Source organism: Podarcis melisellensis (assembly GCF_964234715.1).
Source record: "Podarcis melisellensis genome assembly, chromosome: 6".
NCBI classification, from domain to species: domain Eukaryota; kingdom Metazoa; phylum Chordata; class Lepidosauria; order Squamata; family Lacertidae; genus Podarcis; species Podarcis melisellensis.
Genome location: NC_138538.1, coordinates 49,680,773 through 49,703,162, shown reverse-complemented (window position 1 = coordinate 49,703,162; position 22,390 = coordinate 49,680,773). Strand labels below are relative to the sequence as shown.

General features: G+C 48.5%; 2 protein-coding genes across 4 annotated transcripts; one reads left to right on the top strand and one right to left on the bottom strand.

The window, feature by feature from the left end:
* Positions 1-408: 408 nt before the first annotated feature.
* Positions 409-4,847, top strand: LOC309371787 (von Willebrand factor C domain-containing protein 2-like). Its single transcript, XM_081914783.1, has 3 exons — positions 409-935; positions 3,499-3,628; positions 4,175-4,847. The coding sequence occupies exons 1-3, from the start codon at positions 588-590 to the stop codon at positions 4,357-4,359; spliced, it is 663 nt and encodes a 220-aa protein (XP_081770909.1). The 5' UTR covers positions 409-587; the 3' UTR covers positions 4,360-4,847.
* A 241-nt stretch (positions 4,848-5,088) lies between these two features.
* Positions 5,089-20,631, bottom strand: B4GALT2 (beta-1,4-galactosyltransferase 2). 3 transcript variants are annotated; one of them, XM_081914777.1, is made up of 7 exons: positions 20,569-20,631; positions 12,462-12,838; positions 10,947-11,182; positions 10,083-10,273; positions 8,326-8,448; positions 7,812-7,916; positions 5,089-6,636 (listed from the first exon to the last, which is right to left on the bottom strand). In XM_081914777.1, exons 2-7 carry the CDS (start codon positions 12,769-12,771, stop codon positions 6,486-6,488), a joined length of 1,116 nt encoding a protein of 371 aa, XP_081770903.1. In that variant the 5' UTR covers positions 12,772-12,838; positions 20,569-20,631; the 3' UTR covers positions 5,089-6,485. The 3 variants fall into 3 exon arrangements, with proteins under 3 accessions (XP_081770903.1, XP_081770904.1, XP_081770905.1); XM_081914778.1 differs by lacking the exon at positions 20,569-20,631 and adding an exon at positions 20,111-20,304; XM_081914779.1 differs by lacking the exon at positions 8,326-8,448.
* Between the last annotated feature and the right edge of the window lie 1,759 nt (positions 20,632-22,390).

Genomic DNA, 22,390 nt, shown 5'->3' with positions numbered 1-22,390 from the left:
CCAAGCAATCGGAGGTAAAGAGCAGCCACACGTCGGCCAGTTTTCATCCGGAAGGGGTCCCACTGGCTTTTTGCTTTGGCAACAGTACAGTATTGAGAAACTTCTTTCTTTGCCCATTAATGTTCCTAGGAATAAAGGGGGTGGGGAGAGAGAGAGAGAGATCCAGCGCCGCGCGTGTTTTGGAGGCCGCGGAGACTGGGAACTGGGGAGACGCAGCATTGGCTCCCCGGATAAGTGTTCGAGGGGTTTGGAGAGGGAGCACAGTGGACTTGTCTTAGTAGGCTTTTCCTGAGGTGCAGATAGGGGGCCAGGTCCCTCCCACCGCCCCGGTCCCGCCCGCTCCGTTGGGGAGGGGGTGTTGTGCCCCTGGGCGGGCTCGGGTTGCAAGAAGGGGCGGACCGGGCCGGGCGGCGGCTACACAAAGGCCGAGGCACGCCAGGGCGGTTCTTAGCCGCAGCTTCAGCAGGCAACCTCCCGGCGGGACCCCGCGGGCGGCATTGGAGCGGACTGGATGCCCACTTTCCCCGCCAGCTCTCCTCCGCTTCATTTCCCTACTCCTGCTCTGCTCCTCCCTCTCGCCAACTCCCATGCCCGGCATCTGTCCCTCGAGTTCAGCGATGCCCTTTCCGTTGGCACAGCTGATCTTAGTGCTGCTGCTGACTCTGGTGCCCATCCCAGGACTGGCAGGGCCAGTGACCACGTGCGATGCCAACGGGAGCCTGTACTATGTTGGGGAGTGGTATTTCCTGGACAGTGACCACTGCACCCAGTGCGAGTGCACAGCGGAGGGGCCCGCCTGCGCCCGCACGGACTGCACCGCTCTGCCACCTGCCTGCATTCACGTCAGCCACTACCCCAGCGACTGCTGCCCACGCTGCGAAAGGGTTGGCTGTGAGCACCGTGGACAAGTGTATGAGCTGGGGCAGCATTTCCAGGTAAGGCATTCAAGGGAGAATTAGGCAAAGGGGTGGCATGAGAAGGAATCTAGAGCGAGGTGGGCAGGGATGAATAGGTGATGGATAGGCAAAGTGAGGATATTCAAAAGCAGGAGAAAAAGCGAGCGCTCCTGAAAAAGAATCTCTAGCAGTCCCTTCTGTTTCTTAAATCTTGTTCTGAAAGGGAGGCCTAGGCAGGAGAGTAAGAGACTGGAAGCAGGAACGCTGTCTTTATAGTTGGTTCATTACTGGCTGAAGCAAAAGAAAATACAAACAAAACTAATAAATTGCATTTTTCCAAAAGGGGTGAGAAGCACCAAATCAAAAGTGCTCTATGAAGCTGTAGGTGCTCTTAAGATATTCCCATAAAACCAATAATTCAGAAGGCAATTTTATTGGCTGTAGTACCTAGCTGAGCATCCTTTGACTAATTGAATTTCATTTTCATCCATTTTTTAGGCCTGACATTGACCTGTTCAGACCTTGCTTCTGGCTATTGTCTGTTGCTGCCAAAAATGTGTGTAGTTTATTTTAGGACTTGAGTCAGACCAAACAATCTCTAGCATGGCTGACTTGGACAATTGAGGGTGGGTTCGGAAAGGAGTATTTTTGGCACTAAGCCTGCACTAGCCGAAGGGAGTCAAATTCTGGCCCTGAGGCTGCAGGTGGAAGATCAAAGCCCTCCATTCCTGGGCTCCATGCCTCTTTGGATATCATGAATTGAGTGTTTGCAAAAAATAAATGTATTGATGAAGAAAGGACCAGTTGCTACATATAGTCAAAGAATGGGCAGTGGGGTTCTTCCTAGGTGAATTGTCCGTTACCTAAACACCAAATTATTGTGTGTCTGTTTGATGACTTATCTCTTGGCCTGTCCCATTTACCCAAACACAAAATTCTATTGAAAGGTACACAGAAAGTAAATGCTTTCTGCAAAGCAATATTGAGCCATAATTTTCCCCAAAATAGTAACTTTATTATGGCCAACCGAAATATCATAAAATAGCAAGCAAGCTTTGGATTATCCAGAACCATTCAGCTGGGGCCTAACTTGCCCTAAAATACTCTGCTCAGCCAAAGCTTCTCAGTTCTTTACTAGGGATGGCCAGATTTTGCTCTAGGTCCAGAACATCTGGGTTGTGGATACAGTAATATAGGGCTGCTTCCCAGCACCTCCTGGAACTAGGTTATCTTGCATTTGCTTATAAGCAAGACAAGTGCTATAGATCTAGAGAGAGAAAAGTTCTGTAATTAGGAAGGGTAAACACTTTCCTTTGTACTGTAGGTTTGTAGTAAGGGCAGGATATCAACTTGCCAGTGAAGTTGTGCAATCTCTTTCCCTCGAGTTATAAAGATGATCATGGACAATTATATCATTAAGATATGATTTTTGGTGTTAAATGTTGATGTCATCTTCCAGCTTTGTAATATTTTAAAGTATTGTGAGGAGTGATCTAGAGCAAGTGACCAATGTTTTTATCTGCAACCACTTGAAGTTCAGTGGAGACCAGTCTTTATCATCACCCACCCTGAAGGTGTGAAATCAGACAGTTCAGGACGGAGGGAATTTGACAGAAGGTAGAATCTTGGAACTTTCCCCTTAGGGCAGAGAACAAAAGCATGTGGCTTGGCTAGAATTAGCCTCATGTTTTGCTAGTGAGAAGGCGAATGAGAGGTGAGGTGCTGAAAATGACTTCAGTCTCCTTTGCTGGATATTTTAAGGAGCTTGATTGGGTAATGGGTTCCAAAACACATTCATGGGCCTTTTTTAGCATATTGGGATCCCTGATGGTTCTGTGCTACTGGGGACAATATCTCACTCACTCACAGTCTTCTCTATTCAATATTTTCTTATGACCAGTCAGTTTCCCCAGTGGCCAGCTGCATTATTATTTGAGAGTAATCTTGAGTTGGCCAGAGCTGACAAGATACACAAAGTCAAGGGAGATTGGGACAGAAGCTTTTTCTCCCTCCTATCAATTTTTGGTTGATAGTGCCATCTGATGGTATAATCCCAGTACTGCCATGGCTATGCATTCAGTTTGGAATGCTTCTTCACACATTACAAAAAAAGGAAGATGATGGGCCTTTTATTTCTTTTGTGATACTTAAAGCACAGATACAGGTAAGCAAAGATGCAGCCAGGAGCCTAATCCAATTAAGTATCTGAGGCATGAGTTTCCCACCTGCTTGCATACACACATCTCTTTGCAAATTACAGACAGAAGACATGACTAATTCATTCTGGAACCGCAAAATCCAGTCAGTTCTGCAACATGGTGGTGTGGGGTGGATGGGTAACCTATTTCTCTCAGCCTAATTTCATTAGGAGGAAAAGGGGGAGGGAAACAGGGTGGCAGAGGAGGTGCCCTACCCACTTTGACTCTGGACCAGCACACCACTGGCATGCAATTCTGAACAGATTCCCAAGGGAATGCAATTCTCAGAAAAGAATAAGCTTCTGCACCACTGATGCAAAATAGTTCTGGAGCTGCATCATCATAACCGTGTGCTGTCCACGTAAAGCTGCCTTGCTGTATTGACCAATATTTGTCTCTCACAGCCCTCAGAGTGTGAGCAGTGTACCTGTGACCTCGATGGCATCGCTCGTTGCCTAGTGGCAGACTGCGCCCCTCCGCCCTGCGTCAATCCAGTCTACGAGAAGGGCCACTGCTGCCCCACCTGTGAGGACGGTGAGAAAGACACACCTTCACAGCAAGGGACAAATGTTCCACTTCAAGCTGTCCAGAAGGGGGAGAGAACTTTGTCTCCCTCACTGTTCAGGGCCCCTGTCCTACTGGAGCAGGGAAGTGAGAGGAATTGGGCCAAGCTGACGAGACACAAGGTTGCTTAACTGAACAGAAAGCCTCCTACTTAGAAATGATGGTGGGACACCTGGTAGCCCCCACCTCATCTTGAAGGATTTGGCAGGTGTTTGGCCCTAGTGTTAGAAGAGGGGCTCCCCCCAAAATGAAAAATGTCCTCCTGGTACAAAAGCAGCCTCTAGCACAGAACCTGTGGACGAACAGGCACTAGGTGAGCTCCCGGTAGAGGATAGGGGTGCAAGGCTGGAGTAATAATAATTTATAATTTTATTATTTATACCCTGCCCATCTGGCTGGGTTGCCCCCCACCTACATATGTACTCTTAAACTGCTTGCCATTTCTGCTTCTAAGAGTCATGATGAGACTTCTGCAAACAATGGCAGACTCTAATACATGGACATGTCTCTCCACAGGGCCCAACTGCTACGTGGATGGGAGCCAGCGACGCGTAATTCCTGCTGGGGAGAGCATATGGGTGGGGCCCTGCACCCGTTGCCACTGTCATGATGGCCAGGACGCCGGTTACTGGGAAGGAAACCGCTTAGCTAAATGTGAGCGGCTACGGGGATGCCGGGCTACAGGTGCACATCACACCTGAGCTGCTCCAAACACCAAACAATTCCCGGGCCAGCCATTCTTCAGCACCTGCAAGGCTTCTGCTTATTCAGACAAGCCCTAGTGTGCCTTTACACCCAGCCCTGGCCCAACTCCTTCAACCATACACATAAGCAATTGCCAGTCGCAGACCCCTTTCCAGATCTACCCCCTTTCCCTTGACAATGTCTAGAGTTATTACACAGGGGAGTAGCTCATATGAGAAAGCCCATTTTATTTAGGATGGATAGGCAACCTGTGGCCGTTCAGATATAGTTGGACTCCCAGCTCCCATCAGCTGTAGCCAGCATGACTAATGGCTAGGAATAATTTAGCCACATCTCGAGAGCCAGAGGTTCCCCATATGATTTAGGGAATCACCCACCAACCACCACCACATTCCCACTCCAGCTTCAACTAAACATAGCATCTTTTGCTACTATTTAACAGTTTTTCTCTGTGTGAGCATCAATAAAAGAACCTTGTAGAATAGTTCGCTCTTGTCTTCTGGACTGAGTAACTATGCCCAGAGTTTCCTGGGCCAGAAAACCCAGTCCCTGCTTTAAACAAACTTGTTGGGGAAGCACAATGAGGTGCCATTCATTTGGAAACGAATTTAATTCTTCATTTTGTACCTTGCCAAGATGAGCCCAAGGAGGGGAGGCTGCAGATTGCATAAACCTGCAGCGTTGCCCCTATCCACAGACCCCACCTGAATCCCATAGGCAAGGAGTCTCCCAAGTTTTGAAACTTTATTGAATACAAAAGTCTGATCGTAGTGACCAGTGCTGCATTCACCATAGGCTTGAAAAGGGATCAAAACATTCAAATGTACAAAAGTCACCAACACCTGGGCTGCGCAACACGCTGGTGCCTGGCTTCAAGCCTGGCCCAGCTGCCATCCCAAAGTGGACCGGCACAGGAGATTCTACCTGCCAGGCACCATAACCAGAGATGAGGGACACCAGCAGCTTCCAAGCTCCAGGAATTAGGCACACGGCCACCATGTGTCATGAGCAGACGGTCGGACCCAGGGGCCTGGCCTCAGGTGGTGGCAGATGGCAGCTTGACAAAGAGGGCACGATGAGTGGTCAACGGCAGGTTGCCTGGCAGATGGCGGGAAGGTTGATTGGTGAGTGAGGGTTGGTATGGGGTAAGTGGGTTGGAGGTGAGAGGTAGGGGACAGGCAGCAAGAAGCCAACTTCACCTTCCTCTGTTCTGTATGGCCATAGGCCCATTGGTGCCTGTAAAAAAGAGAAGCCAGCCCACACCAGAGAGTAGGCCGAACCATGCCATTTTGATTCCATCCTTGCTGAAAAGTGAAGCACACACTGCCCAACCAATATTCCCCATTCACAGACAGAAGAGCAAACACTGTTAGGAAGAATGACCTGTTGTCCCTTGACAGACAGGCTACCTGTCAAACTAACCCAGGAAGCACTCAAGTATTCTAATGAGGGTTTTGTATAAAACGCCCCTGTGTTACTGGAGCCAGAAGTGACACCCAGGGCCCAGCAGGGGGACAGCACCAAGCCATGAATGGAGGTGGGCAGTGGCCAGGCCCATGAGAGCTTCTCCTTTGGAAGAGCTTCTCCTCAGCTGGGCACGAGTGAACCACCTGGACACCTTGCGAGCTGGCATTTGTCGTAAGGCCAGGCCACCCCCTGGAAGGAAGGCTCAAACGGCACTCTTGCACACTGAGAGGAAAGGAAAACAACTACCTGTACTGTACTTCCGGGATCCTTAAGGGATGCCGCTCTGTGAAAAGTTCTGGGAGAGGATAGGGAGGTTCAAGAACCTGCACAAGGTTTCTCTGCTCTCAGTGCCTTCCAGCCAGGAGTGGGGCTTGGCTGTGCCCAGGACCCCCATGCGCTGCGCCAGGCACCATGACACACTCATACTTCCTCCCCAACCTGTGAAGGGCACTGTGGAGAACTGACTAGTGATCAGGAGATGGGCTTCAGCCAAAGGCTGGGGCAAGGCAAAGGTGTAGTCTTGGCCTTTCCCGCATCCCCACAAAGGAGGCAGACAGCTCCTCCAAGCCAGGACACAGTCCTCTGAACCAGTCAGGGCTGGGATCCGCACAGCTCCTCATGCATGGGGCCATGGGCAGAGCCAGGCAGCAAAGAGTCAGCCCCGAGGGGGGCGTGGTGGTGGGCGGCCAATCTCCACGGTTACATTGGTGTACATGGGACGACGAACCACCTCCACCAGGCGGTACTGAAGCGAGCCAATGCCATCGCGTTTCATGGTCACCTTGGTATTCTGGATTTTGGTGAACCTGCCAGGAGAACCAGAGAGAAAGTCATCTTACACATGAAAGTAGGCAGTTAGGTTAATTCAAGTTAAACCTACAAGCCATTCCTTGATGAATGGAATAGAGCAGGCTTCCTCAACCTCGGCCCTCCAGATGTTTCGAGACTACAATTCCCATCATCCCTGACCTCTGGTCCTGCTAGCTAGGGATCATGGGAGTTGTAGGCCAAAAACATCTGTAGGGCTGAGTTTGAGGAAGCCTGGAATAGAGAGTCTAATGACAGCTCAGGCCACTTGGAAGAATTTTGGGAAGAGCCTTATGTGGCATTATCCACACACAATAAAGCAATTTCTTAAGTCAGATTTCCAGCATACAAAGCACTGGGACTTCCGAAATGAAATTGTGTTTCATGAACACATGAACGGACAATCACCATGCACAGCCCTTCCAGGTTGAAAGTCCCAAGTAACAGAGTGAGCTTCTCTACCCAGAGCTCAGCTGTAAAACAACAGTCCCTGTCAAATGATATAGCAAGGTTGCAAAGTGTGATGGCGTCATAGGATCCTGGAGGGCCATGGATGGTGACTGCATTTAGTTCTCATTATAGGTGATTACTACCACCACACAACCTTCTCAAGTGGAATGTCAGGGTCTCATGAAATAAGGTTTAGTGTATTGCCCTGAAACCATGCCAGCTGTGGCTTTTCTCTGGTTCCAGACAATAAATGTTAGGGCACAGGACAGGAGGCCCTTTCTCTTTCCTTGCCTAGAACTAGCATAACATAGATTTAACCAAACACACCTGGTGCATGGTTGGGACTCTGATTCATGTCTGTGTCTCTTAGAAGAGGCAGAGAGTGGAATTAAAACTGGGGGTAGATCAGAAAGAGAGGAATGCACACGCAGTAATAGAAAACACTCTCTGGGGGAAGGCTAAGGACTTGTAGGCTATCTTGGTTTGTTTCATGTACATTCTACAGGGAGGCAAACAAATGTGGCCCCTCTCTCCTCACGAGGTGTAGAGTAGTATGCTATAAAAGGGAAGATGTGTCTGGAAGATTATATTCCATTGGAAATCAGGCTTGAAAGCCATTATGTGCCCAGGGAAATGGTGCAGAAATTATGTGGGAGCTTTCTATCTCCTTATGTAGCTTGCAATGGACTAGGTAGGGAGCTAGCAAGCACATTGTCTCTCTCACCGCTGGGGATTGGGCTCGTTGTGTCGGTCACGCTCGTGCTTGATCATGCGGTAGCGCCCAATGCGGGCATCAGGACGTGACACTTTCATGCCATTAAGCGAGATCCTGTGTAAAGAAAAAGTGCAGCTCAAAGACCAGCAGACAGGTTGGGGGCAAATTCTAAATAAAGCTGGAGTTAGTCCTCACCCTCCAGTCCTCAGCACCCCCAACCCCTTCTGGCTTTCAGAGTATTGGCTCCCCAGGCCTTCTATTTGGCCCTGCCTGTTATGTGCTGTGGAATACCTACCTGCCTATGTCCCCCTGTCTCAGATTTGGGAGCATTGTTATAGGAAAGGCAGGTGTTGCATATTGCCACCTGCCATTTGCACAGCTACCCCACCCCAGAAGAGAATGCTGTTCCCTGCCACTCAGCACATTCCCAGGAGACACCACACGGAAAAACAGACTACATGGCTACTACAACCAACTTGCAGAGAACAAGTTCTGGCTAGGCTTGGCCCAGCCTCTCACGCACCGGTTAAAGATGTCGTCATCTTCCCCACCCCAGCCCCAGTACTCGTTAGGGAAGCCATTGATCTTCAGAAACTGTGTCTTGCTCAGGCCAGAGACACCTCCGAAGTAGCCAGAGTATGGCAGCCTGCAGAGGACAAGCAGGAGAGATGGGAATCAGTCAAGCCACGAATGGGTTCAGGAGCACAGAACCTGGGTGGTCCAAGCTACACCTGACACAGTCTAAATCCCAGTTTCCAAATCAGCCATGTGATGTCACCCATTGCTCCCACTGCATCAGGTCTCTCCTAAATCCTTCCCATTTCCCTTCTCCTTAGCTGGAATGCAGGGTTCCATTTTATACACACTGTACCTCCTCCATCTCCTTTTGCCATGTTTGGCAGGTAAGAATATAGGCAACACAGAACATTCACGTGGGGATCCTGTCTGCTTGTTTACATCACCTTCATATAGGTTTTGCAAGTGCCTATTCCATAATGTAGTATCACAAGGACTTCCCTGGAGCATTTCATCTAGTCATATAAGAGGCAGCAAAGTTTAAATTAGGGGTGTGCACCAAACAGAAGATTCAGTTTGGACCTTGAGTCAGTACTTCAGAAAACAACATGCCTCAGTCCCAAGTGCTTCTGAGTCTGAGTTGGGGGAAAACAAGATTTCATTTCCCCTCGTTCACTATTGGGTTGTTGTTGTTTTTTAAGCTATACCTTTCCCCCTTGCAGGCACATTTGCCGCTCCACAGCGGATTCAGCCAGCCAAATAGTTCCAGGGTGGGGCTTTTTTCTGTCAGGTACCTTTGAAATTTTATGGTTATTTTTCTAAGGAAACTTTTCCCCCTCCCCCACTATTGGATGAAATTTGCAGGCATCAGAGTCTCCAAGAAAGATGAATCCTGTCAAATTTCTGAATGATAATTTCATTGGTTTTCCCCACAAGGACAGCCTTCACAGTTTGGGGATGGGTAAAAAGTGTCCACTTAAACTTCCCATGTCTTTTGAGGGCAATTGTTCGGAAACCAGACACAAAAGAGGTTTCCCTAGGTATGAAACTTGCCAATGGCAGACAAATTGGTTCAACTTTTGTGAACTAGGGACTTTTAAAGTTAATCTTGGGAGGCAGGGGACAGAACTAAAAAGGATTTCCTTTCCTCCTCACAAAGCACTGGGGTTGAAGACTCCAGGTGAACTCATTCCCTCTGGTTACAAGCTTGACCTGTCAGTCACATCACAGCAGAATCCCGTCCCCCTTACCATGGCATTTGTTCTACTTCTGCTGTTCCACACCCCTTGTGTTTTCCTTATACACTAAGGTTAGCTACATTAGTTTTGCTTTCAGCAGACAATTGTCAGAGTTGTCACGGTGCCATGAGGCACTTTGGGAACTCCCCACTTTGTCTCTGGATCCTTGAAGAGGTTCCACTTTGTCTCAGACAATCCCAGAATCCCTGCAAAGCACCCTGCTTTGGCTTGGGATTCACCCAAAGCCGTTGTATATCCCCACTTTTAAGTACAAAACCCCTGCAAATTATGAAGAAATGTGACATGGTAGTCTTAAGAATGGGGGAGGTTCCTGTACTGCAATCTAGTTAAGAAACACATTTCACAGCTTGCAGGTCCCCACAATGTCCAAGCCACACAGAATGAGAGCCCATAAGTTATGTGTGCAATAAAGTCATATATTCCTCCTTCAATTTTGCCTCTGACACTCTGAACATTTTCAAGGGGCCACTGGCATTTCAAAAAAGATCAAAGTGCACAAACTCACCGGAAGCCAAACTTATCCATGGCAACAGCAAAGTGCCGGGGTTGGTCATAACAGCGATAGAGATTCCGGTCATCCATGGGCACCAGGTCAACATCGCTGAAGATGAAGCAGTCATAGCTCTCATCATCTCGAAGGGCTTCTAGGAAGCCCACATTCAACAGCTTAGCTCGGTTAAAGGTGTCTTCACCAAACTGTACGGAAAGATAATGAAGGACAGGATCACATCAACTGCCACAAACCCTTTTACTCTTACCTGATGCATCTGGCTGACCTCTCGCTTGTTACATTTCATTGTGAATAACATTCTACTGTTTTCCTATTTTTTTCTAGAACTGTTATATCTCCCTTTATAGATCTTGCAAAGTCCCACCAACTGTATTGCAGATTTATTGTCATGTCAGAGAGCAGGCCTGATTTTTTCTTAAACAAGAAGCAAGTGAGAAGCATCTACGTCACATTCCACACTTACCATAGGTGCAAAGTTCATGGTGCATTGTAAGGCCCACACTCAACTTCCCCCACAAAGCAGGAAGCCTTTGCTTCCACTCAGAACAGAGAGGCATATATTCATGAAAACTAACATACCGCTTTCCCTAATCAGGTTCCTCTCAAGGGAACCGGATGGCAATATGTTCTAAACCCAACCATCTTGCTCTCTTCCGCATCAGTGGTGCCATTAGGACAGAACTTTGGGTCAGATATCCAGGCTCTACTCCTTCTGCTTTGGAGCACAGCAGGGCTGGAACACCATATTTTGAAGTAATGCACATTACCATCTGAAGGGGATGCCCATGAGACCATTCAGTCCAGAATACTCAATGACCCAACTGCACCACTGCCCCCACATTATCATTCTCTACGCACCTGGTTAATTATATAGATGCCGTAAGACACCTTCTGGCGCCGTAGAATCGGGTGCAGGTAGTGCAGCCAGTACTTGAGGTGGTGCTCCCGGTGCCGGAACGGAATGAGGATGGCCACCTTCTGGCGAGGCACACAGTCTGGGGGAGAATACTTGCCGCCCTCCCGCACATCTGGGTTTTCCCGTTGCACCCGCTCCATGCTCATGGGAGTGCTGAACTCGATAAGGAGCCGGCCCACTGCAGGAGAAAGGACTCCATTATCTATGCATCAGCCACAGCCTCTTGACTTACACAAACAGCTCATGTCCCTTTCACCAGCCAAGTTGGTGGGGCACCGCCCAGAAAAAAACCAGCAAAGAAACCTAAATACCGACACATGTATCAAGCATAGAGACAGCAAACAGTCAAAGCAGAGTTAACTTGAATACCCCGCTAAGTGATTCAGAGTTAACAGGAAAGGTTGTTGCTTGTTGCAGATTGCATTGTTTAATAAAAGTTTTAGCCCCAGTTAAATATCAATACAGTCATACCTTGAGTTAAAGTAGCTTCGGGATGAGTATTTTCGGGTTGCGCGTTGCGGCGACCCGGAAGTAACGGGGCCTTCCCGGGTTTTGACACTCGCACATGCGCAGACAGTCAAAATGACATAACACGCATGCACGGAAGTGGCGAATCACGACCCGCGCACGCGTAGACGCGGGTTGCGTTCACTTCAGGATGCGAACAGGGCTCCGGAATGGATCCCGTTCACATCCAGAAGTACCACTGTACCAAAGCTTATGCTTCAACTCTTTATTCACCTGTCAGGAATAAGGCTATTAAGTTCTCTATGCCTTAAATGTTTCGCCCCCTAGGGTGAGGAGATGGTCTACTTTGGTCTTCACTAACCAGGTGCTTTCCAGATGTTTTTGTGCTACGTTTCATCAGCCGCAGCCATGTTATAGTCCAATACATTTGGAGGGCATCAGGTGAGTGAAAGCTGGTCATGCATTCATTCAAAGAGATCAGCATAAGAAGGAGCTAACTCTTGTAGCCCCTACTAAGCCGTGTCTGTGCAGAAGCTGAGCCCTTTCCCCAATTACTTATAGCCCACTTGCAGAAAGGCACCAGCTAGGTACAGTGGGGTTGGAAAGAGACAATGAGTTGCCATGGCAAAAAGGGAAATAAAAAATCCGCTATCTGATCACTGTAAATATACTAAGAACACTATTCAGTTTGCCAGCTTTCAACAAATACTGTCCACATATTCCCAACTGTTTTTCCACTGCAGGATTGGCTCCAATGGTAGAGGCTATTGGAGCCTATGATTTGCAATACCATGCCTGTTCTGCAGATTCCTAGATCTTCTAGTTCCTATTATCAGGAGCCAAAGCCACTTGACATATTTGCATTGACAGGGAAACAGCAGGTGGCAAGCAGGGCACAAATAAACCCAATAACTGCAATACAGTTTCCCTACTAAAGGGCCTTCTGTAGGACTAGGCATGAGGCAGACAGAGCTCATCTGTAATCTTACCTAGGCCAGGAGGCATCTCTGGGCAAGGTGGTAAGGGCTTCTCGGTGACAGTGCTGTTCATACTGACGGACTTCACACTCGGGGCCAGGAGCTCAGGGCCCAGAGGCCCGGCGGTCCCGTTAGGCCGAGAGACGTTGACGTAGGGCAGAGTGCGGGAGGAGTTGCGCATATTGAAGCGACTGAAAAAGTCCAGGCGCTGGGCGTAGACATCAAAGTAGAGGATCATGATGATGAGGAAGTGCAGTAAACATAAGAGCAGCACAGCTTTGCAGATCCTCTCCAGGGTCACTCCCACCAGCAATCTGCTCATCTTCTGGGCACAGGCCAGCCAGCATCAGGGGGGCACAGTGTAGGGGGCTCTGGCCCAGGCACCAAGCCTGTTTGGGAAAGATGGAGGGGTCAGCAAATACACCTTCCCTACCAGCAGCACCCACCAATCACTCTCATAAGAGTACAGTGTGTTAAAGGCAAGCGAGTACTACCCTTTCTGTCTTCCCCATGAATTTTGGGCATGTTTCATGGGGAAAGGGTGGCCATCCTATCACTACCATCACCCACAACCTGCAGAATGACTATGCATGCTTACACTATGGCATTGATTCCAGTCTAAGTAGATGAGCTTTTTCAATCTAATAACTCTCCTGACATTCTATCTCCCCCTATAAAGAAATGTTGGCAAATGGGCAAGAAGCAGGCCAGCCAAAGAAACAAAAACAAAAGAGATGAAGGGCTGGCACTCAACAAGGGGTTATTAAGAAGGAAGGAGAGGGCTTCCCACTTGCCAGCACTGATATCCTCCTGCCCTTAACATCAGAAATGGAAGAAGGGCAGATGTCCCTTGAGCTTTGGGGAGGGCAGACACAGGAATCAAGAGGGGAATGATCCAAGTTAGGCAGTGCATCCCTTTCCAGGGACCAGGGCCTGTCTTATCTCTCCAACAGCGACTCAGATACCAGCTCGAACTAGACCTTTACCACACCAGACCAGCACCCCCTACGCCCCCTTTTCTGTATTCAATTATCCTTTGCTCCCTCAAAGACCTACATCCTGCACACACAGACATGACAGATAACACAGATCAATCACCCATCATCACACCTCTTATCAGAAAAAGGCACCAGTTCCACAGCATTTGGAAGGGAACAATTCTCAACAGGAGCTTTATTGAAGAGGGGCTGTTCCACTTTCACTTTGAAATCCTGCCATCCCATGCTGGAGTCCCTTTTGTGTGTGTGGAGGGGATAAAAAAAGGCAAGCTGGATCTAAGGCACAATTGCACACATGTGAAGAGTATCTGATCTTATCCTTATCAGCAGGATCTCCCCCCCCCCCATCTGTGAAAATGAATTTGTAGGATAATAGCAGAAAGCAGGCAGAAAGAACAGAATGCAGAGCAGGGCTGCACTCCTAGCCCCAATTATCTGAGTAAGCCCCACTGTGTTTAATAGGACTTACCATACCATATTTTTTGCTCTATAAGACTCACTTTTTACCTCCTAAAAAGTAAGGGGAAATGTGTGTGCATCTTATGGAGTGAATGCAGGCTGTGCAGCTATCCTAGAAGCCAGAACAGCAAGAGGGACCGCTGCTTTTGCTGCGCAGCGATCCCTCTTGTTGTTCTGGCTTCTGAGATTCAGAATTTATTTTTCTTAGTTTTCCTCCTCCAATAACTAGGTGCGTCTTATGGTCTGGTGCGTCTTATAGAGCGAAAAATTCGGTACTTTTGAATAGAAGGACGCGTGAGGCGCTGTGGTCTAAACCACTGACCCTAGGGCTTGCCAATCGGAAGGTCGGCAGTTTGAATCCCCACAATGGGGTGAGCTCCCATTGTTCAGTTCCAGCTCCTATAGGCTGTTGAAAGCACATCAAAGTGCAAGTAGATAAATAGGTACTGCTCCGGCAGGAAGGTAAACGACTTTCCTTACGCTGCTCTGGTTTTGCCAGAAGCGGCTTAGTCATGCTGGCCACATGACCTGTCTGCAGACAAACACTGGCTCCCTCGGCCTATAGAGCGAGATGAGCGCTGCAACCCCAGAGTTGTACACGACTGGACCTAATGGTCAAGGGTACCTTTACTTCTGAATAGGAATGGTTAGGATGGCACTCTCAGGATTCCCAAGGAGTCTAAGGTCTAACTAGAGAAGTAAATTTTCTGGAAATATTGAAGCCATGATTTAAAAACCCAGGGTTTTCCCCACCACTACCTCAAAACAGACATTTCTGGGGACCCTGAAACATTTGCAATACTTTTTTAATGCACTATGCAGATTGAGGGGTGTTAGGGGAGGAGGAGTACCTCTGGCAGGGGAGTTGTAAAGCTCTTTCTGGGAAAGTTTGTCCACATTTGGTTCCCACCCTGCACTCAGCTCTCACCTGTGGCTCCTATAGGCTGTCAGAATGTGACAGTGGCACACTCCAGGAAATGGCTTCAACTGGCTGGCTAAACCAGGTAAGGGTGGCCAATGGATCTCAAATGCTCAGTAAGTTAAGGACTTTCCCTGTATGCAAAGACAAGCTCCAATATGTTCAGCAGAAGAGACCAATAGTGGGCCAAATGGTCAAGAAGGCTGTAAGGAACCTAGCATCTCTTTGGTTCTACCAGTTTATGAGGAGCAGGCAAAACACTATACAGAGAGAATGAATCATCAACATTATAGCAAGACAAAGAATATTATTGTCTCCTCCAGACTTCCAGTGTCAAGCAGACATAAAGCACTCAATTCCATAAAAAGAACTGAGAGGGGGAAAGAGGGTGACCAAGACTCAATGCATATTACATGGAATTTAATCAGTCTCATTTTCAGAGCTATTGCCATCAGTTTCCGCTTCTTAATATCTGTCGTCATATTTATCAGAGACTTCTAAAACCTCTACTTTCTCCACTCACACCCACAGTCCTTTGAGGCCCAGGCAAGAGCACAGAAACAAACCCAACAACTGTGCCAACAAGAGGAAGCCGACAAGCAAAGTAACTGGATCTTTCACATGTCAATTGCAGTGCCTCACAGAGGTAGCAATGAAACTTGCTTTTGCATTTGAGAATTGTGCTTTCAGTGTGCAACTTCTAAGTGTACAGGAATAATATTGTAAGGATCTTGTACTGTACAAAGTCTTACATAAAAGTCTTCCTATTATGAAGTTTTTAGAAATCATTTTGGGGAGTAAAACTCTATCCACCATTCCAAAAGAAAATGTTTCATAAGCCTATTTTTTCACTTTAGGGGGCAGGGTAAGGCTTTTTGGTGTGGAACTGGATATCCCCTCCAAATATTTTTGTTTCCCCGCCTAGACCTTCACAATCCCTGTGAGGGAAAAGTGCAGGGCATAAATATATAATCATCATCATCATCTCAAGTTACTGTGCATGAAATATCAGCTTAAAAATAATAATAAACCTGCTCCTTTAATTCATTCTAGCTGTTTGAAATGTTAGGAAGTACTGAACATGGGACTGTGTGTAAGTAGGTTTTGTTAGAACAGGGGTGGAGAACTTTTGGCCCTCCTGATGTTGCTTGAAATACAACACCCATCATCCCTGTCCACTGTCCATTTCTGCGCTGGGGCTGATGGGTATTTCAGAAACATCTGGAGGGCCAGGGGTTCTGCAACCCTGTGTTAGAAGAAGAATAAAGTCTCTATAACAATAGATTTATTTATTTGGAGTCTTACCTTATGCCAAAGTCAAACATTTCACTGCACTCACTGCCATTGATGGAAGGAAATAGGAGTTTTCAAGTAACTACTTCAGGCACCAGGACAAAGCACCTGGCTCTCAGCTTAATACAGAGGAAAGTTATAATAAGCTGTTTCATTCAGGCAAATGCTGGGCTAATCACAAAGCATTTAGCATGTTAGACAGCTGCATATTCAGTACATTCACCCACATACCTTAATCCCATAAAATCTCTTTCATCCTTTGTGACTGAAACAGCAGACTTTCTGCCTTACTACTGCACTATAGAGTTCTATGACCCTCACAAAAAGGGAAGAAGCCAATAACTCTCTCCTTACATGGGGAGGCAGTGAATAACAGAATCATAGAATTGTAGAGTTGGAAGGGACCACAAGGATCATCTATTCTAGTCCAACCACCTGCAATGGAATCTTTCACCCAACATGGGGCTTGAACCCTTGACCATGACCCTGAGATTATGAGTCTCATGCTCTTTTAATTGAGCTGTCAGAATAAATTTTTGGTGGTGGGTGTGGGACTAGTCACTCTTTCCAAAATATGTATGCACAAGAAAACACTCCTGTATTCATTTTACAACAATCAGTTGATCATCACTACTTCCTTCTGCCTCCAAATTCACAATGACTGTGGGCATTGTCCAACGCTCCTGTTCCACTGGTACAAAAGACCTTGTGCTAATGGAATGGAACCTCCTCTCCCATTCAGCTCCACATGCACAATCAGCTCTGGAGGATTGGGGAACCCTCTGGAGAAGATTTTGGGGGAACACCAGGGGTAGGAGAAGAAACAGAAGTGCCACTGTTGCCAGCAGGACTCTGTTGATGCTGCTTTGGATGCAACCCTAATGGATAGGAATCTTCACTTCATCCAGGTCTAGATCACACAACCAACAGATTAAATTGTAACACTATTCCTAAAGATCTATCATCTGACCTTAAGGTTTGGAGTGAGGTTGAATGCTTTCCCATGGGGAAAAATGCACCCACAAAGTAATGTAAATGTCAGGGAAAGCATGGATTTCTCCCAAACACCCACATTTCTATGAGCAGGGAGTTTTTATATCAGCTGTGAGCTAGGGGTTGAAAAGAGTTGAACTAAAACGACAGTGTTCACCCTGGCACACAAACCACAGCTTTTCACAACTTCTGAAATACATGCTGGGACATTATATGGGGGATAGAACAGAAGTCTTGAGTCCTGGATCTTTTGCACTAGGTCCTAGATCTCTTGCCCCCCTCTCTCTTTTTTTCTTTTCAAAACCATTTTGCTTACAGGCTAGCTTTCCCTTTGAAAGGGAGCCTAAATTTACACCTACACATGAACGGAAATTAACATATGCAAATATATATCATGGGCATGTGCCCTGAGTATTTTAAGGTCCTAGTGATGCCCCTAAGTATGTTTATTGTGAATGCAGCAGAGTGGAAAAAGGATTTATAAGGCACTCTCATTTAATTTTAACCTTGCATGTCCCAAACACCCTACTTACTTGCTCCAGGACACAGTGAGGAAAGTGCAATGAGAGGAACAATATAAACAACTGAGCTGAAGCAACAATTCCCATTCCAGAGATTCACACATCTCACCTGCCACTACGGCACACCCAACAAAGCATACACTAAGGAGAGCTCAAGAGCAGAAGACAACATAGCCAGGGGCATTCTGATGGTTCAGGGAATGAATGAAGCCCCGTACAAATTTGCAGCTTCCTTGCCAAACCAACTGACACCAGCACCACTGCTGTATATGTGTCATGCTCCAAGCAGAAGCGGGCTGCAGAGCACATCACACTGGTCTCAGGGCCATGTAGCTTCCTAACGGTTCGCAATGGGCCGGGTGCACTTGCTCTACTCCAACCACATTGCAGAGCTGGAATCTCAAAAGTAGCCATTTCTCAGAACGTGTGCCAGGACAGCATCCCAGTGCCTTGCTGAGTCTGCTAGATGAATAACCTCACCAGAGTTTGCTCTATTCGTGGTGAAGATAACAAGGCCTTGCTTAAATGGAAGGGTAGTTTTAAGGTAGCGCAGCCAGTTTGGCCGCACTAGGAACTGGCACCACAGGGGGGCACCACAACAGTGATGTAGAATGGGGCATGAGAGGGGGGAACCAAAGTTTAGCATCACACAGGGTGCCACTGAAATTTGGGGATCCAAAGTCTGCCACTGGGAACCTGAAGATTAAGAAAACCAGTCCAGACACATCCTTGTTCACAATAAGATGGCTCCTCTTAAGGAACAAAATATCTCAAAACAGAATATGTGGATACACATTGGCATCCTAGAACCACTATGTTTTACCTGTCAACCAGACGTCTCTTGTCCTAAAGCAGCCCTTGTCAACATAGCACCCTCCAAAGTTTTGAACTATAACTCCCAAACAGCCCTAGATGGCACATGCTAGCTGGGCCTGGTAAAATTGTAGTCCATCATGTAATTCCTTCAAAATTATGGCTTTGCTGCACTCTGGCTAGTGGAGTGGGTGCCAAAGGAATATAATTATCTCCTCCCAGGAGCTTTGCTGGTCCCCTAGTTCATCCTCAGATACTTCCTTTGCCAACCTACATCCACTGCATTCAAGAAAACCCCTGGCCTCCTCTCACACAAGAGGACGAGAAACAGAGGCAGAAGTCAGAAACTGCTTAAGTGGCAACTTGGCCCGTGTGTCAGAGACAGCTCATCTCTGGGGCAAGAAAGACTATTTGTGAAGCTAGTACACATTGCAGGAGCCCATTAGCCACCATCTTATTCCTAGGATATTATCTACAGCAGCCTCTTAAATGAGATGGCATCCCAGGTCTGCCTGCCTCACAGGAGTCTCTCCATTCCTTTCCCCTCGATTAAGTATGTAGCTGGATAGCCCATTGTACAAACAGAGTGCAGGCAAGCTGTGCAAAATACAAGTTAGCAAAGCTGGAGAGATGGGCTTTTGCAATGTTAACAATCCACTAATGGAGCCAGACTGCAGCTGGGCTGCTTCTTGGCTGTGAATAATTTATCTGGAAATTCAGTCTTGTCTTCTGCCTGATGATCACCAGAGAGCAGACACCAATGTTTATACAATTTGTGGGCATTAAAAAATATCCAGGTTTTAACTGGAGTCAGAAAACATAGTCTCGGGTCAATAATGTTCCTTGCTGACCTGACTTGGCATAAGCATCCCTAACAGTTACCTGTTTTGGAAAGTTACCTATCTACCTATCTGTGAAAACAGGAAAGTGAAACATTCGTAAATGGTGCCTGCAGGAAGGCAGAGGCAGCACAGAGCCCCCTGCTTCCCAGGCACACACATTTCTAGGCTATATATAGTGCTAGCCCCTAGTCCCATATGGGCTCCCAAGGGGCAAAAAACCAGTTGGCTGAAGACAAGCCCATGGGGAAGCTCTGGGAAAGGTAAGTGGATGCCAGCCAAGGGTTGCTGTTGTGTGTGTGTGTTTATTCCTCTCTTCTTCTTTTTTTGCAAAACTGATCCAAAAGACAGCAACAAGGCCATTCTGTTCCACACAGCCTGGTAAACATATACAAGCTCCATTATTTTCCGCCTGGGCTGCCTTGGCTGTGAGGCCCCTCGTTCCTAAAAGCAGCTGCCCCTTCCCTTTTCCTAAGAGAAAGGCTACATTGTTTCTCCACGGATCCCCCTGCCTGGAACAGGAAATCCCCCGTCTTGTCAGGAACCTCAAACGGGTAGAAGAACCTCAAAAGTGATCCGGCCCAGAGGCGGAGGGGCTGAGAACAAGCTTGTGCAGCAGGTGCCAGAGCGCCCCCCTCCCCAATTCCCAGGCGGCCCAGACACAGCCCCAGCCTTTCTCTGCTCGAAGAAGCGCCTTGGGGATTGTGCAGGAGCCATCTTGGGGGAGGGGGAGCGAGGCTGGCTGGGGGAGGGGCTCAAGTGCCAGCATCCTAGAGATACGCGCAGACAGACAGCCAGAGGCACACCTTTACTCTCGCCCACGTACCTGCTTGTAAACAGACATCCGTGCACAACTGTTATCTATTCTAGAGACACGCATCTACGCTGCACACCACCGAGAACCGGTACACGCGAGAGCATCCATCCGCGCCTCTCGACACACCTATGCCCAAGCCCATCGGTCCACACAATGCCCAGTTTGCCCAGGAGTGGGTGATCAGACGAAACATGGCTGAGGTGCCGGAGGAAGCGCCCCGCCTGGGGATGCGCCCCTGAACCCCGGAGGTGGGTGCAGGTGATGGAGGCGCCGAGAGGAGCCGTGTGAGGAAGACCTGCTGGGAACACACCCAGCCCCTTCTCCACAACAAAAGGAGGCTGGCGGCCGCAAAGGCAGGGTCTCTCTCTTCGCCCACCCGCCGCCCGCGATGGGTGCAGCCCCTCTGGGCTCCCCGCGCCCGAGCAGCGGACTCCCTCCCCGGCTCGGCCCCGCTCGCTCCAGCTCACCGCCTGCTCGTTCCCGGCCGCGCCGTGCGCTCGTGGTGCCGCTGTCTCTCGGCGCCCGGGCCGCCGCTGTCTCTCGGCGCCCGGGCCGGGCGGCTCAGGGGACGGCGCGGCGGCTCCCCCGGCCCCAGCCCAGCCCGGCCCGGCCTCAGAGCGGGCGGCTGCCCGGCCAGCTGCAACAGCGGCTCCTGCGCCCCATCCCGGGCAGCACAGCGGAGCCCAGGCAGGACGATGAGCGGCGCCCACACCGGGGAGCGGATCAGGCCTGCTTGGGCGCGCCGGCAGCTCCGCCTCCTGCGCGCTCAGCGCCGCCCCTGCCAGCTCCGGCCAGCCATTCCCAGCCAGCCCGCTCCCCGGGCCGCCGTCTCCGCCGCCGCCGCCCTCGTCAGCCCCGTTTAGTGCAACAGGACGGGGGGCTGCTCTCCAAGAAGTCACGTGGGAGAGTAGGGAACGCGGAGAGAGCGTCTTCGGGATTGGTGGAGATCACAGGTTCCTCGCCGGCTCTCAGTCCCGATCAGAGGAGAAGATCCTAGGGGGTGGGGTGGGGAGTACCCATTCATCACACACGCACTCCAACCAAGGCATGAATCTCATCACCCAGTGGTGATGATGCTCACCTGAGGGGTGAACCGGCGATGTATTGACCTCCTCTGCCGATCTGTGATGTATTTCGTACTTGTTTTGTGAATCGCATGTTATTGTTGATTTTATGCTGTTCGTCGCCATGATATTTTCCCATAATGTCAACTGTACACACCATATTGCAAATAAAAGAAATAGAATCGCATATATTAAACGTTGTGGGCTCAGCTCCATGGGACACACACGTTTTCAGTCGTGGGCTCTGGAGCATGTGAAGATGCAACAAGGGAACGGGTTTGACTGCATACAGAATGCATCTCCCTCCCTTCTAAATAGCCCACTCCTTTTTCTCACTTTTGAACTTAGCAGCACGACTCCCAGGTACGCAGAAATCTAGGCCCCACTCTTACAAAGGTACATCGAACAGGAGGAGTTGGGTTGCCACATCAAAAAAAAGGAGCATTTAGTTGGTATTCCAAAATTAATGTTTTCTGTGGTTGTGAGTTTTTGACATGTGAGATAGGGTGGTGGCCCATCTGTTCCTTCCACAGAGCTCGCCACCCTGACCCATTTTCTGTGGCACTGTGGTTCATCATAGGCCACTTACTAGTCCTGCCCGCCATGTTTTAAGCTAGAATATGGTGTTACTTAGGGTAACCAAAACCATCAGGGAGCCTGAGCCCAACTGGTGAAATGCAACAAACAAGGAAGTTTGGGCCTCCTTCCAATCTGCAGCTCTAGAATTTATTTTTTTTTAAATCTTGCTTTTAAGATTCCTTTCAAGTCTAGGGTACTGCAAAAGCAAAGGGGAAGGTCCTTCCATTTCCTGATGCCTCTCCACTCTTCTCTGAATTTGGCATATAAATGGTCAGGTGGCAAGTTTATAAGCACATCTGCTGAGGCCCCAGGACAGTGTTAACTGAATGTTTCCACTAAATGTCGCATCACAGGACCCGCCTCTCAGCAGGGTTATATAGCCAGAAATGTAAAATGTGGCTGTCACCATGTTGGTGCTTGGTTAGGCAACTTGGAAATGAAGTGGAGATGCAAGGGAAATTCATGCTGCCGAAGGTATGATAGGGTGATGCCAATGCTGCCCACAGAAACGGCACACAGAAGTCACACTTCTAGGCATGCTGGAGTAGAACAGAACCCAGCAAGTGGCAGTTGCCTCTCCCTGAAGCAAGCTCTGTATTACTAAGAACTTTGGGCTATCATTTGGACAAGGGGGTGCATAATCAGA

Excerpts from the sequence above, each read along its gene's own strand:
- B4GALT2 (XM_081914777.1), bottom strand. The coding sequence starts at position 12,771 with ATGAGCAGATTGCTGGTGGGAGTGACCCTGGAGAGGATCTGCAAAGCT. Across the intron at positions 8,449-10,082 it reads ATGGATAAGTTTGGCTTCCG|GCTGCCATACTCTGGCTACT; the intron begins GTGAGTTTGTGC and ends TGTCCTCTGCAG. Across the intron at positions 7,917-8,325 it reads GATGACGACATCTTTAACCG|GATCTCGCTTAATGGCATGA; the intron begins GTGCGTGAGAGG and ends TTCTTTACACAG.
- LOC309371787 (XM_081914783.1), top strand. The coding sequence starts at position 588 with ATGCCCGGCATCTGTCCCTCGAGTTCAGCGATGCCCTTTCCGTTGGCA. Across the intron at positions 936-3,498 it reads AGCTGGGGCAGCATTTCCAG|CCCTCAGAGTGTGAGCAGTG; the intron begins GTAAGGCATTCA and ends TGTCTCTCACAG. Across the intron at positions 3,629-4,174 it reads CTGCCCCACCTGTGAGGACG|GGCCCAACTGCTACGTGGAT; the intron begins GTGAGAAAGACA and ends GTCTCTCCACAG.